The 15,674-nt window shown below is 37.5% G+C and overlaps 1 protein-coding gene across 1 annotated transcript in view; it reads left to right on the forward strand.

Moving 5' to 3' along the window:
• The first annotated feature begins 286 nt into the window (after positions 1-286).
• The window catches only part of TSPAN7 (tetraspanin 7), a 127,054-nt gene continuing 111,666 nt past the window's right edge, over positions 287-15,674 (forward strand). The window contains exon 1 of the mRNA XM_011384456.2: positions 287-410. Coding sequence (XP_011382758.1) covers positions 330-410 — 81 coding nt within the window. The 5' untranslated portion in view covers positions 287-329. The remainder of the gene's footprint in view (positions 411-15,674) is intronic.

The following is a 15,674-nucleotide window of genomic DNA, read 5'->3' on the forward strand; positions in this document are numbered from 1 at the left end:
CGGAACTGAGTGCCCAGGCCCCAGCGACGGCCAGTCCTCGCTTCCCGGCCACCTCCTGGCGGGTTCACTTGGCGTCGGAGGTGAGGCGCGGCAGGCTGCCGGCGCCCATGGCCGACACGTGGTGGTGCGGCGGTGGCACCTGGCACATGCTGCAGGGGCAGGGCATGCCGCCCCAGTGCTGGAAGCCGCCGCTGCCCCCGCTGCCCCCGCCCCCGCCCCCCAGAGGTGCCGCCGCTGCCGCCGACGGAGACTTCAGCAGGCCGTGCGGCGGCCGAATGGAGCCAACCGACGACAGCCCGCCGCCACCGCCGCCGCCGGAGCTCCGTAGTATGGCATCGAGGAGAATGGAGACCAAACCTGTGATAACCTGTCTCAAAACCCTCCTCATCATCTACTCCTTCGTCTTCTGGGTGAGTGGCCAAGCTTGGCTGGTGGTCGGGCCGCCGTCGGTCAGTCCGTACAGTGATGCCCCAAGAAAGGAAGGGGGAGGAAAAAACCCAAACCAAAAATCAAATCTCGGCCCCCTCCTTAAGCAGACAGGTGCAGGCTGCTGGGCCAGGGCTGCAGGATGGGGGCGGGGGGTGCAGGCTTGGGGCTGCTCGGACCTTGGACCCCGCCTGGCGCAGGCTGCAAGGGGCTGCGTGGTGGCGGTGACTGCAGGTTGTCGACCTTTCCAATTTTTTTTTTTTAATGCATTGATTTATTTTTTAAGCTCTCTAGATAGGGTCAGCCTCTAAGGAAAGTTGCCGGTATATTCGTCTATTTTCCTCTCTGAACACCCCTCCCCAACCGCCTTTACCAGCCTGTTCACGATGCTACTTGGAGCAAACCTGTGGCCAGCTGGGAGCGGGTGCCTGAGCTCATGATTTGATCCCAGATTCCCGGTTATTTCCGACCCCGCGGGACCGTGAGAGGGAGGTACCAGGAGCCTAGTGCCTGCCTGGCAGGGCAAGGGAGACCAGAGCCCCGCGAGAGCAATGACAGGGGGTGGGCGCCACTGCCGCGTGAAGACGCACGGAAGGGACAGGGTCTTATATAAATTAGGGGCATCTTTGAGCTTTCTTGGAGACCCTGGAGATGGATCTTACTACCCTTTCCCCACTCTCCTTCACCCTTACATTCTTCATCTGGTCTTTCTGTCATTGCTCGAGCTCAATTCTCAGAGCCCTGGAGGAGAACTCACTGCTACTTGGTGACAGCAATAGCGCCCCAACTCTACTCCCTATCTAACTAGTGCTCTACCGGTCCTTGAAGCTCAATGCAGAAGGGTGACGTCAGCCCTTCAGCCTGAGGCCTCGGGGGGCTGCGTGGTGCACCTCGCGCAGGGATGCGCCTTTCTGCGTGCGTGGGGGTGGGGGAGGGGGCTCAAGGCTTGTGCCTTACCTCATCCTGTTTGGCAATTCGTGGAATCAGTGCGGGATTAACACTGCAGTGATTCACTTGTAGGGGTGGGTGGTACCTAAAGAACATTCCCTGTTATTTCTCTTTCCATATAAGAGCCTCCCTCTCCCCAAGTTCCCCATTCCCACAGCAAGCCACAGCCACCCTGCAGGAGAATGAATGTATCATTTTGGGTCATTTCAGCTTACAAGGCAGTCATTTTGTAACCTGAGGCTCTGTAGAAAAAGCCAGTCCTGCCTTTGGTTATTTTTCTCCTTGCCACCCCCCCCGCAAAAAAAAAGATTAGCCCTAATTTTAGTTTGAAACTGGACACAGTGCTCTATGAGGTACCCAGACTCGGCTTGATGGTTAACCATGCTGTTTGTAATGATCAAGGGAGGAGCTGAAATTTATTAAGCATAAAAAGAAATCCCTAATGCTTCCCCCCACTTCCGCGGGCATTTTCTTGTCACTGGCATTGGTGATTCTTCAGGTCAGGGAAACTGTGGACTCTGGGGACCAGGCATACCAAGAGCTCTGTAATGAGATAGGGTAGATTAGCTGGTATATCATACAAGGCAAACGCAAAAACGCACTTTATTTGGACCGAAAACAACACAGGTTGAAATTTTTCAGTAGTGGAATTATGAGATATGTATGGATTATATCTTAGATTTTGCCTGAAAAAAGCGATAATGCATGCTGCTTGCTGAAAGTTTCCAGTAGCCATTCCTGGGAACTGGTTTAGGTTTTTGTTCATTTCCTTAAATCTCTCTGTGTTTGGCCCTTTAGTACTCGACTTCCTTTTTGTTTCCAGAGTTAATTATATGGACGATTATTTTTAGCTTCCTGAAAAATAAGGTTTATAGTATATACAAAGGAGTGTTCTTTCAGCATCACTGCAGGCTGGTAAAAGAAGGAATCTTCTAGACTGAGGATTTTCCTATGAGCTCTTCTTGCTTACCTCCCTCCCCCCCATCCCCACTCCCCATCCCGCCCCTCCCCCGAGAATCTAAATTACTTAATGACCCCTAATGCATCTTAAATAAGCATTGCATTTTATGTCCTCTGAAGTTCCTTGATGCCTGCATTTAAAATATTTCCTAGTTTCAGTGTTTTTATAGTCTTAAATGTTTACCTCCTGGAGCACTTTCAATAGTTTAAAGAGCATTCAATAATCATTTTCTACTTCACAGCCAAAAGAATAGGATCTCTCCAGATGCAAGGGTATTTTAAATAGGACATTTTTGTTAATAAACTGTGGTCCAAATGCCGTGTTTTGCATTGTACTTTAAGTGCTTTTTTTTTTTTTAAAACAGCCATATGGAGATATAATTCATCCTTTTTAAAGTGTACGATTCACTGGTTTTTAGTATATTCACAGATATGTATAACCATCACACCAGTCAATTTTAGAACATGTTCATTATCTGAAAAAGAAACCCCATACTCTTTAGTTATCATCCTCCCTTTCCCCCCAATTTCTACCTCTCCTTGCCCTAAGCAATCACTAATCTACTCTCTATATAGATTTCCCTATTCTGGGCATTTCGTATAAGTGAAATCATATAGTATGCAGTCTTTTGTGAATGGATTCTTTCACTTTGCATGATATTTTCAAGATTCATCCATGTTCATTCTTTTTTACGACCAAATAATATTCCATTGAATGACTATCACCTTTTGATCATTCATATGTCCACTGATTAACATTTGGGTTGTTTCTACCTTTTGGCTGTTATGAATAATGGTGCTGTGAATATGTCTTCAATTCTCTTTGCTGGGAATTGCTGGGTCATATGTTAATTCTACGTTTAATCATTTGAAGAACTGCCAGACTGTTTTCCAAAGTGACTGTGCCATTTTACATTCCCTCCAGCAGTGTATGAGGATTTTGATTTCTCCAAATCCTTGCCAATATTTGTTATCTGACTTTTTGATTCTAGCCATCCTGGGAGGTATCTCATTGTGGTTTTTGATTTGCATTTCCCTGATGAGTAATAATGTCAAACATCTTTTTATGTGCTTATTGGGTATTTGTATATCTTCTTTGAAGAAATATCTGTTCATATCCTTTGCCCATTTTTAAATTTGAGTTTTTATTATTGAGTTATGTGTCTTATATTTATATATTATTCTTGATTCAAGTCTCTTATCAGATGTATCATTTGCAAATATTTTCTCCTATTCCATGGGTTATCTTTTCACTTTCTTGATGGTGTCCTTTGAAGTACAAAAGTTTTTTTTATAAAGTCCAATTTACCTATTTTTCTTTTGCTATTTGTGGTTTTGGTGACATATCTGGAATTCTTTTGCCAAAAGCAAGATCATGAAGGAAATGCTTTTTATATGAGTGATTTATCAATTCAGCAAATGTAGTAGATGCATTTATCTTTCTCTAGCACCTAGAGCTATATCTGGCACATAGTAGATATTCAAATATCTGTCAAAACTTCTGGGGTTATATTAAGTAATTAAACAAAAAAGATGACCTTGGTGTCATTTTAAGGGGAAGATGAAAACTGTTACGCAGAATTATTTCCTTTGTGTTCTTTGCGAATCGTTTTAATAGGACTACTTCTTTTCTCTTACCACAGTCTAGATTTAAGACTAGAAGATATTTGAGTTTAAAATTATGGTAGACCAGTAGCATTAAGAGGTTGATGTATCTGAGTATATACTAAAGCAGAAGTCTACAGTTATGAGAGATCTTTGTCTTTTCTAGTGTTCTCTTCTGTCTACAATCTCTCTCTTTGAGATATTCCTCTAAAGCAGTGGTTCTCAACAGTGGACAATTTTGCCCCCCTCCCAACATCGGGCACTACCTGGAGACATTTTTGGTTACAGCTGGGAGTGGGGTGCTATTGGCACCTAGTAAGTAGAGACCACAGATGCTGCTAAACATCCTTTAATGCATAGGATAGCCCTTCACAACAAAGAATTATCTGTCTCAAAATGTCAACAGTGTCTGCAACCTCTGTACAATTGGACTTTACATAGTAAGTCCTATGAATTAAAATAGAGTCTTATGCAAAACTCACTATATTTACTGGTGTTTGGAGCCACCATACCAGACCATGCTAAATACGGTCACAAGTAAGAAGAAAAACATGGTGTACCATAATTCTTTATTTGAAGACAAAAGGTAGGTAGTTTTTATATAGTAGTGTTTAAATGGATAAGATGATTTGTCTTACAGTTAAATAACATTACCATGTAAATGGATCCTTCATTTTTCTTGATTTATATGTTTCGTTTTCAGGTTTCTAGAAGAGGAGGAAAAAACACACCTAGGAGTAAGTTACTCTGTGCTTTAAAGACTAGCAAACAGTGCCTGGCACATGGAGATTTACTCAGGAAGTTTTTATTTAATGAATGAATGAATAAATGAAATTTTATTGACTAATCTTGGGCTCCTTTATTTATTTCTACTCACCTCAGTTGGGTGGCTTTTTAAAACAATGTTATTTCCAGTTTATCTGTGGTGATTTAAATGTGTTCCTGACATTGATGTATGGAAACATGGGATATAAAGACTTGCTTATTCTAATGATAGTTCAATTATTATATTTTTTATGATCAGTTTGCCATTTTAGTTATCTAAAATTTTAATTGGAATTTAATTTGTTAAGCTTGAATAAAAAAGATATGTCTCATCCTAATACAAAACAAAACATTCCTCCTTTGCAACAAATACGTTTTTCAACAACAAACAGTAAAGCTTTGTAAATATGCTGCTTACAAGGTAAATTCTGTTTTGATTTATAAGTTTTTAAATGTATTTTAAACACTCATCTGAGTTCTAAGCTAAAATTTAAATGCACCATATCTAAATCTGTTAAGATTGCGAAAAGAAATGTTTTTTTTGCTTCCTTCCAGTGATGGTTGGATTTGATTTCTTCTTTGGTTACCCAAGGAGATAATTAGCTATCAATAATGCTATAAAATTATCTTATGGTGAAATATGAGTGGTTTTTTTTTTCATTTTGGGAAACATCACTAATCTTTTTTTGGGGGGAAGATTTTTCTTGGGTTAAATGGCGGGGAAAAATCTTTTTTTTTAATTAAGTTTATTGGAGTAACATTGGTTAATACACTTATATAATTTTCAGGTGTACATTATAATTTGACATCTATACATTCTATTGTGTGATTTGGAAAAATCTTTAAAAGCAGTCCCTAACATCTCACAAAGTGAATTTCGACATATAGTAAAGTTTATACTTATTATTTTACATGTCAATTTAACTCAACAGACATTCATTGAATGTCTTTTACATGCTAGATATTTCAATAGAATGCTTATCGAGTTTTATTAGTTGCTGCTTTAGCAGTTTACCTTCATTGCTAATAATGTATTCTATCACTTCTTGACTTTTCAGTGTTGTGTTACATATTGTCCTTCCACTATGGAACATAGAAATTCAGCTCTTCTACCCCTTTCTCCCATACTCAACACTTTCCTACATTGGGACAGACTTCAATGTATTATCATATATATCATTTTGTTTAGAGTAGTAGTAGTTAGTGATTACATTAATGAGACTAGGTAAGCCTGTTCACAGCTGAGTCATGTAGTATGTACATTATGATTGCCTGCACAGCTTGTTTTCCCTGTAGTTAAAATCACCTTGTTTTTTATCTTTTGCTTGTTAGTTTTCCATGTTCGCCACCAATTTATCTCCATGCTCTTCCCAAGAACTGTGTATCTTCACTTAGCATAATCAAACACTTCATGCATCCTATCAGTTCCTGTTGGAGACATTTCTCCTAGAACATTCTGACCTTCAACCTGGACTAGTGTTCTCGGGGCCTTTGAAACAGCTGACATCATTATAATATCCCTTTGCCATCATCCTTGGGAGTCCTGTCTCTTTTTATGTTGGATCCTCAGTTTCCTAGATGTTCTGTCTTTCTCTTCCTTGGTTTATTCCTTCATTTTGGTGGAGTAAATCTAGTAACTTTCTGGAAAAGGGTGCATGGGATGTTAAATTTATGAGGCCTTGCAAGTGTGAAAAATCTTATTTTGCTCTTGCACTTAATTTGATAGTTTGGCTGAGTATAGAATTCTAGTTTGTAATCATTTACCATCAGAATGTTGCTGTCTCCCTTCACTCACATCCCCAGTCTTCTTGCTTGTGTTACTGTTGAGATATCAAGTGTTATTTCTGATTCTTAAATTCTGATTTTCTTCTTTGAGAGTGTTCAGAAACTCTTGTTTTTAGTGCTCTGAAATTTTGCAATAATAATGTCTTATATGTTTATTTTCATCTTTCTTTTGCATCCTTTCAATCTGGAAACTCAGGTCCTTTCTTCAGTTTGGGGAAATTTTCTCAAATTGTTTTTTAAACTTCTTTCCAAACTGTTCTCTCTGTGTTTTGATGTTGGACTTCTTAGATCCTCTAATTTTCACAATTGCATTTTTCACTTGTTTTATATGTTGATTTCTACAAGCTCTTTTTTGAGGTCTGAATGTTCCTTTTCTAACACCTCACTCTTGTTTCATAAGCGTAATATCTTTTTTAAAATCCTGATAACAATATTAATGATTTTTAAAAGTTTGATTTTCTGCATAGTTTCTTCCAAACTTCTGTTTTCTGCCATATTACAGACTTACTTTAAATTTCCGATAACCATTTGCTTTCTTGTTCTGTTCATGTTTAAGAGTGGAGCACTAAAAAGCTGATTGGAAGCTCCTAGTATGAAGTGGGACTTTGTTGATTGCAAGTTGGCTGGTTTGGCTGGGCAACTGAGTTTTGGAACCAAGGTCAATATCTTTATGTCTTTTCCCTTCATCCAGTCAGATTTCCTGCAGAAGAATCTTGCAATCTTCATTCTGGATGAAGAACATTAGACATGGGTGTCTCCACATGCAGCATATAAACCTCCTATTTCAAGTAGAGAATCCACATGTACTGAACTTTTATTCTCCAGGTCAAAGACTATCTGTTTCACCTTTCCTAGAAAATCAATCTCAACCTGTGCTGGAATGCAGGCGAGACCAGAGACAGGAAGTTAGAAGGGATCTAATTGCTTTCCGAAAAGCTTTTACCAGATCTTCCTTATTTTAAGCTACTTTCATCCCTAGTTCAGGATGTGCTTGGAGCTTCCTTTTGGGGGTGCTTGTGTGCAACTATTTTATTCTTGGTTTTTCTTACAGCTGCCATAAGATTTTTTTTCTCAGCTTCTCAAATGTCATTGTGGTTGTCTCTTCTTCCATTCTCTTTGTTATTGTGGGTTAAAAATCCTTTCAGTGTCACTTCATTGGAGTTTTGGGAGAAAGCCAAGGTAAATGGATGTGTTCAATCTATCATCTTTAACTGAAAGTCCTTTATATCTCTATCTCTACATTGCGTGGTACTAATTAAATACATAGTTGATTGTGAGTGATTGAATAGAACATCTAAAATGGCAATAGTTGGGCTATTCTAGTAGATATTGGTATCTACTTTTCAATTTTTAAAAAGCTTTTGGATATCAAAGGGAGTGTTCTAGGCTAGAACAGGCCTACTGAGGCACATCCTCTTTAAGGTCATCTGGTCATCAGGGACTGGAGTTAGATAAATGGGAATGAAGCTCTGAAGATGGCTGCCGCTTTTTTCTGCTCTAATTTTCTTCCCACCACGTGAAGGCCCATGTGTCTTCTGACCTAATTCAGACCTTGCAGGATTAATGTGGAAGCAGCAGAATTCAAAGTACGGTGGAGAGTGAGGCACTTGATTTTAAATGGGTTATTGCTTTGCTGTTTTGTTGTTGTTGTTGTTGTTGTTGTTGTTGTTACAACAATGATAACCCTTCATGTTTACAATAGGATGTGTACATTGTAATCTAAAGAGTCTTCTTGTTTAATCAAATTTGCTCTCAATATGCAACATGCAGTTGGGACATGTGCACTACCTTTTATAGCATTTAAGGAACATTAAGTCTTTTCTACTTAGTAGTTGCTCAGAAACTAGCTCAGTTTTTTCTCAAATAGAATGAAATACTTTCTTCAATTTTAATTATAGCTAGAGTTCTTGATTTGACCTTACCATGAGCTATTTTATGATTCATTGACTGTTCAGCATTGTATACTGTTTTAAGTAAGTACCTCAGAAGGTGCTGAGAATTACAAGTCACCTATAACTGCACTTCTTTGTTTAAACATGTTAAAGCCTTGGCACAGGTGACTAATGCACTGCTAAACCAACTTGAAACACATTTTAAAAATATATTCTTATGTTTTTTCCTCCTTTGGTACCATTAGAGCAGCTTCCAGTCTCAGTTATCTCCTCGTGGCAAGCAGATCGTTGGATTATTGCTCTTAACCTTTTTTATTTAGCTATTATCCCCTTGCCGTGACAGAATGCTTTTCATTCATGGCTGAACACTTTTGTCCTCTTTTATATAGGTTCCCAATATTCATCAAGAAAAGAATGTAGGGGAAAAAGATAGCAGAAGGTTTGTGTTTATTTTGTTTTCCTTTTTGCTTATTTTATCAATTGAACATGTAAGCATGTTAAATAGTTTGGTGATGGAATTAAGAATCACAATTCTACTGTGAAAGATTTTCTTTAGAGCGTTCTGTAATTTATCATGGGCTTTTTCATCATCATCTGTTTTAGGAGAAATTGCAGTATTAGAAGATGGAGTTGGTCAGGTGCAGGTACTAGTTGAGCAACCTAGATTAGTGCTTCTCAATCTTGTTTACCCCTCAGGATTGCCTAAAGAGGCCTAAAATATATGCGTAGACTCACATGAAGAGATTCTCATTCAGTTGGTCTGGAGTGGGGTACCAACATTGGTATATTTAAAATAATCTCCTAGGTGATTCATCTGTTCAAGTAGGATTGAAAACCACTGGTTCAGAGAGAACTCAGTGTATGATAGCAGACCTGGTTAATTTGGAGTCCTCTGGATCTGGAGATAACTAAGGAGTATCTAGCATTGGCCTATTGATTTTTTCTGCTTTGCTCAAAAGTCTGGACTAGGTCTCCAGTGTATTTTAGTAAGCCAAAATGGCCTTGTCACTCTTAGGAGACCTTGAGTTGTTTCTAACTAGAGGTGGGCTCATTCACAAATACTAAGGGGCTTTTTAAAACATAGATGTTTAATCTCATCTCATGAAGTTTCAATTTTAATTGATCTGGAGAGAGGCCTGAGTGTGTAAATTTTAAAACTATTCACAAGGCGATTCTAATTCCTGGAAGGTAACTCTATGGCCCATGATGCAGTTATAAATTTTTACCATGTGAATGCTTTTCTGTGAATTGGTCTATGGTACTGCAAAACTAGTTTGAGGAGAAGATTCCACAAGCAAGCTGTAGCCAGTGTAGTATTTTTCTTACTCACTGAACTGGCCTCTGGCAAGGGTCTTCAATTAAACTCTTGGAGTTTGAGATAATTTCCACTCCTTAGGGGGAATCTATTTCTGTTCACAATTGCACTGAAAAGTTAAGAAGTGTCTTAGTTAGTCTTATGTCAAAAGATGAGACTACCATCCAATATGTAAAACACAAAGTTGAAATCATTACTTACCAAAGTAAAAGAGAACTGTGCTAGTCAAGCATAGTTTATGAGCGAAGCAGTTGCTGAGTGGGAAGAGTGGTGGTGGTTGGGAGTTGCTTTGGTTAGAGACATGAGTAGTTGGCCTTGGCCTTAGAACCATTGCTCTTTGGGTGAGACTGTTGTTGATGGACTTTGAGAAGTATGTTCACTGCAGTGTGTCTGCTTAATTGGTTGACTTTGAATTGTATGAGAGTGTCATTGTAACTGGTGTCCAGGTGTATGTTCCCTGAAGCAAGTTGAGCTGTCATTGATAATTAGATTGAGGTGAGTTGTCATTGATCCAATAGGTTTAAAAATGGGTTCTGGTGGTTACGACTTGAGTTACCATGACTTGAATAATCAGTGGAGACTATTCTTGCTTCTCCAGTGAAATGAGATTGCTCACACACCTCAATTACCATTCTCCAAACATCATCATGGTGCTGTATCGAATTCCTGGGTCAGTTCATTTTTCTCATCATTCCACAAACACTAATTAGAGTTTATGATTTGCAGGTTGTACCATGACTTCCCAAAGGTAGACCACTTTGGGTTGAAAGGGAACTCAAAGCTTAATAATGAGACTGGGTGGTAAATATTTCTAAATATCCCTTCCTTATCCTTGTCTTATGCTCAATTTCTATTTCTGATGAAGCTTTTGAGGATTTCTTGCTTCTCCCAATTTCTGTTTCATATTCTATACTGTATCACTCACTTGGTTTCTTTTAACTATTGCCTTCTGTTGCAAGGGATTTGAAATTAGAACTGTGTGAAATCTTGGCTTGGACAAGTCATATATTTTCTCTGAGCCCCAATTTCTTCTTCAGAATTGAGAATAACTGTACTTACATACCTCAGTCAAATGCTGAAGGTTAAATGACATTCAAATGCATTGTAAAGTTTGGCACGCATGTTTTGGCAACTTACTGCTTATGGTGTAGACTGTTGCTTTTTCTTAATTTCTTGCACATGGGAGGTACTGTGTCAATATTTATTAAACGTATAAGTTGATCAGAACAATCCCTATCCTGGAAATTAAGGATGATTAACTTTTTGGGTTTTATAGTTTGCAACCAAAGAGAGCTGGTATTCCAGAAGGCTTTGAATGGAAACCAAAAATATAATAAGTTTAGGTTGCTGAATTTAGCCCTGTCATTGGAATAAGGGAATTCCTAGCTAGGATAATGAAATATAGACCTGTCACTTAAAATCAAATGAGGAATTGATGACTTCTCTTATTCTTTTTTAAATAAACTATTAATTTTAGAACAGTTTTAAATTTACAGAAAAATTATAGAGGTAGTAGAGTTCCCATATACCACACAACCAGTTCTGTTGTTAACATCTTAAGTTAATATGGTACATTTGTTACAGTTAATGAACTAAGATTGATACATTATTTATATTAACTGAAGTCTGTACTTAATTCAGATTTTCTGAATTTTTATCTAATGTCCCATTCAGACTACCACATTACATTTAGTAATCATGTCTCCTTAGACTTATTTTGGCTGTGACAGTTTCTCAGACTTTCCTTGTTTTTGATGGCTTTGACAGTTTTGAAGAGTACAGATCATGTACTTTGTACAATGTTCCTCAATTGGGATTTATCTGGTGTTTTTTTCTCATGATTAGATTGGGGTTATGTGTTTTTGAAAGGAAGACCACAGATGTTAAGTGCCATTTTCATCACATCATATGAAGGATACATACTGTCAATATGACTTACCACTGTTGATATTGATCTTGATCACCTAGCTGAAATAGTTTGTGAAGTTTCTCACTATAAAGTTACTCTTTTATCTCCTTTCCATACTGCACTCTTTGGAAGGAAGTCATTATGCCTAGCTCACAATTAAGGAGTGGAGTTATGCTTCATTTCCTTGAAGGTGGAGTACCTATCATTATTCTTTTTATTAACAGAGATGATTTCCATTCAACAAATGTTAAAACCAACAGTAAATATTTATTCAAGAAAATAGTAAAATACTAAAAAGTTTTGAGTCAGTTGGGAACTGGACAGGAGTTTTTCTTTACCATTATTTATGATTTTGGTATATCTAGTAAATGCAATAAGACAAAAAATAATGTTGGAAAAAAGAGATAAAATTATCTTTTCACAGATGTGATTGTTGTATGCTAAGAAACTCAATGGATTCTAGTTAAAAAAAACTACTAAGAATTCAATAAAGTAGTTGGATACAAGATAAAAATACAAAAATTAATTGCTTTTCATTATTTTAATATAATCCTTGAAAAAGGAGAGGGAGGAAACCATTACAATCCCAGTAGCAATAGACATCATAAATACTTCAGAACAAAGTTAACAAGAAAGGCAAGGCTCCTATATGAAGAAAACTAAAATCTTATCAAGGATAATAAAATTAGACATGAACAGATTCAAAGATGCTGTGTTCTTGAGTGGGGAGATTTAATATCATAAAATATCAGTTTTCTAAAAATTTGTTTAATACAATTCTAAATAGAATTCCAATTAATATGTTGGCTAGGTAGAGGGTCAGGGGAGGGAGGGAGCAATTGGGGGCATCATTTTATGAAGTATATAGATGTCTAACCAATTTACTGTATACTTGAAAATAATTTAAATAAAGAAATTTTAAAAAATACTAAATAGAATTCCAATGAGATTTTTCAAGGAGAGGGGGTGATAGTTGATAAAACCATAATGTTTATGTAGGAGAATAAATGCCTGAGAAATCAAGAGAAATTTGGGGGAAGGAGAAAGTAAGTACCTTAACAGTTATTAGAATATACTACTGTGGCAGACAGACTATAAAATGGCTGTCATGATCCCCACTTCCTGGTATTCATGCACTTGTGTAATCTCCTCCACTTGACTGTTGGGAGGACTTGTGATTTGTTTCTGACTGATAGACTACAACAAAGGTGTTTAAATGTGTGTGAATACATGTACATGATTACTTTAGATAAGATTATCTATCTCCCTAAGAGACTTTGTCTCTTGCTGGCTTTGAAGAAGCAAGCTTTCATGTTGTGATCTGCTCTGTGGAGGGGGACATATGGCAAGGAATTGAGGGCAGTTTCTAGATGAAAGCCAGGAAGAAATTGAGATTCTCAGTTTGGTAGCCTGCAACCAACAGAATGATGCCAACAATCAAGTGATCTTGGAAGGAGATCAAGGCCTATAAAGGCCTCAGATGAGACTACAGCTACCTGACACCTTGATTGAAGCTTTGCAAGACCCTGAAACAGAAGTCCCAGTTAAGCTGTGCCCAGACTCCTGACCCACAGAAACTATGAGATAATAATTTTGTGTTGTTTTAAGCTTTAACATTTGTGGTAATATTGTTATGTTGCAATTCATAAATAATACAACTATAAAGTCACTAATTGATTCACTGTGATGTTGGCTTAGAAATAGACATTGATCAGTGGAACAGTAAATCCAGAAATAAATTCTAGTGTATATTGTTTAACATATGAAAAAGGACATTTCCCTCATTCCAATGAGAGAAAGCTAGGTTTAAATAATACTTATAGTAAATACAGTAAAGTTTCTGGGTACAAAATCAATGTTCAAAAATCCATAGCATTCCAATACTCTAATAACGAAGTGTGAGAAAAAGAAGTGGAAAAAATAATTCCTTTTGCAATTGCAACAAAAAGAATAAAATATCTAGGAATAAATCTAACAAAACATGTAAAGGGCCTATATAAAGAAAACTATAAGACACTATTAAAAGAAATGGAAGAAAATACAAAGAAATGGAAAGATATTCCATGTTCTTGGATTGGAAGAATCAACATAGTTAAAATGACCTTATTACCTAAAGCATTGTACATATTTAATTCAATCCCCATCAAAATCCCATCAGCATTTTTTAAAGAAACAGAACAAAAACCATCAGACTTGTATAGAAGCAGAAAAGACCCTGAATTGCCAAACCATCCTGAGAAAAAAGAATGAGGATGGAGGTATCACTCTGCTTGACTTCAAATTATACTACAAAGCGACAGTAATCAAAACAGCATGGTATTGGCTGCAAAACAGACACACAGACCAGTGGAATAGAATCGAGAGTCCAGAAGTAAACATATTTATACAGGCAAATAATTTTCAAGAAAAATACCAAAAACATACAGTGGAGAAAGGAAAGCCTCTTCAATAAATGGTGCTGGGAAAACTGGAAGGCCACCTGCAGAAGCATGAAACTAGACTGTTGTCTATCACCACACACCAAAATTAACTCAAAATGGATTAATGACCTGAATATAAGACCTGAAACAATAAAATGCATAGAAGAAACATAGGAACTAAACTCAAGGACCTTGGACTTAAAGAGGATTTTATTAATTTGACCTCAAAGACAAGGGAAGTAAAAGCAAAAATAAATGAATGGGACTACATCAAACTAAAAAGCTGCTGCTCAGCAAAAGAAATCGTCAACAAGGTAAAGAGACAACCATCCGAATGGGAAAATATATTTGCAAGCAACACCTCTGATAAGGGCCTAATATCCAAATATACAAAGAACTCATATGACTCAATAACAACAACAAAAACACGATCCAATCAAGAAATGAGCAGAGGACCTGAACAGACACTCTCTCTAGAGGACATACAAATGGCCAACAGATATATGAAAAGATGCTCAATATCACTAGCTATTAGGAAAATGCAAATTAAAACCACAAAGAGATACCATCTCACACTTGTTAGAATAGCTATAATCAACAGGACAAGTAATAACAAATGTTGGAGAGGATGCAGAGAAAAAGGAACCCTCATACAATGTTGGTGGGACTGCAAATTGGTACAGCCACTATGGAAAACAGTATGGAGATTCCTCAAAAAACTAAGAATTGATCTACCATATACTCCAGCAATCCCTCTACTGAGTATTTACCCCAAAGACTTGAAAACTCATATCCGAATTGATATTTGCACACCGATGTTCATAGCAGCACTATTCACTGTGGCCAGGACATGGAAGCAACTAGAGTGTCCTACGATAGATGATTGGCTAAAGAAGCTGTGGTACACATAGTCGATGGAATATTCCTCAGCCATAAGAAGAGATGAAATACTGCCATTTGCGACAACATGGATGGAGATAATCATGCTAAGCGAAATAAGCCAGACAGAAAAAGTTGAAAATCACATGATATCACTTATATGTGGGATATAAACCTAAAAGCAACAAATGAGTAGGACAAACAAACAGACTCATGGACACGTTCAATGGACTAGTGGTTACCAGAGGGGGAGGGAGGAGGAGGGAGGTAGACGGGGGAAAAATTTAAATCATTTCTTCAATTAAAAAATAAAATAAATGATGCTTATACTACAAAATAAATGGGAGAAAATAAAATTTGAGCCCTTAAAATTGGTATATTAAAACTTCTAGTTGGTTTAAATGATTAAATTTAAAAACAATACAAAATCCTATAAGAAAACATAGAGATCATAGGTGCAATACAAGAGGAGTCAGAGAGATGGCCTTAACCAAGCTGGAGACTCAGAAGAAATTAAATTTAAAAAATCAATGTATTTACTTATAATTTTAAAAATTATATGGCAAAAGGTACATTAAAGTCAATTAAATAGTTGTGGTAAGATAAAGAGCTCGTATCAGACTGTTAACTAATATACTGCTTTCTTCATTAAGAAAATGTTGTTACCAAAAAATCTTTTTATAATCTGATGCAAGCCCCTTCTCATTTTGGATTGACAACAATTTACTGACCGGCACTGGCCCACTGACCACATCGGGAATTACTGCTCT

Source organism: Pteropus vampyrus, unplaced genomic scaffold (assembly GCF_000151845.1).
Source record: "Pteropus vampyrus isolate Shadow unplaced genomic scaffold, Pvam_2.0 Scaffold582, whole genome shotgun sequence".
Classification (NCBI taxonomy): Eukaryota; Metazoa; Chordata; class Mammalia; order Chiroptera; family Pteropodidae; genus Pteropus; species Pteropus vampyrus.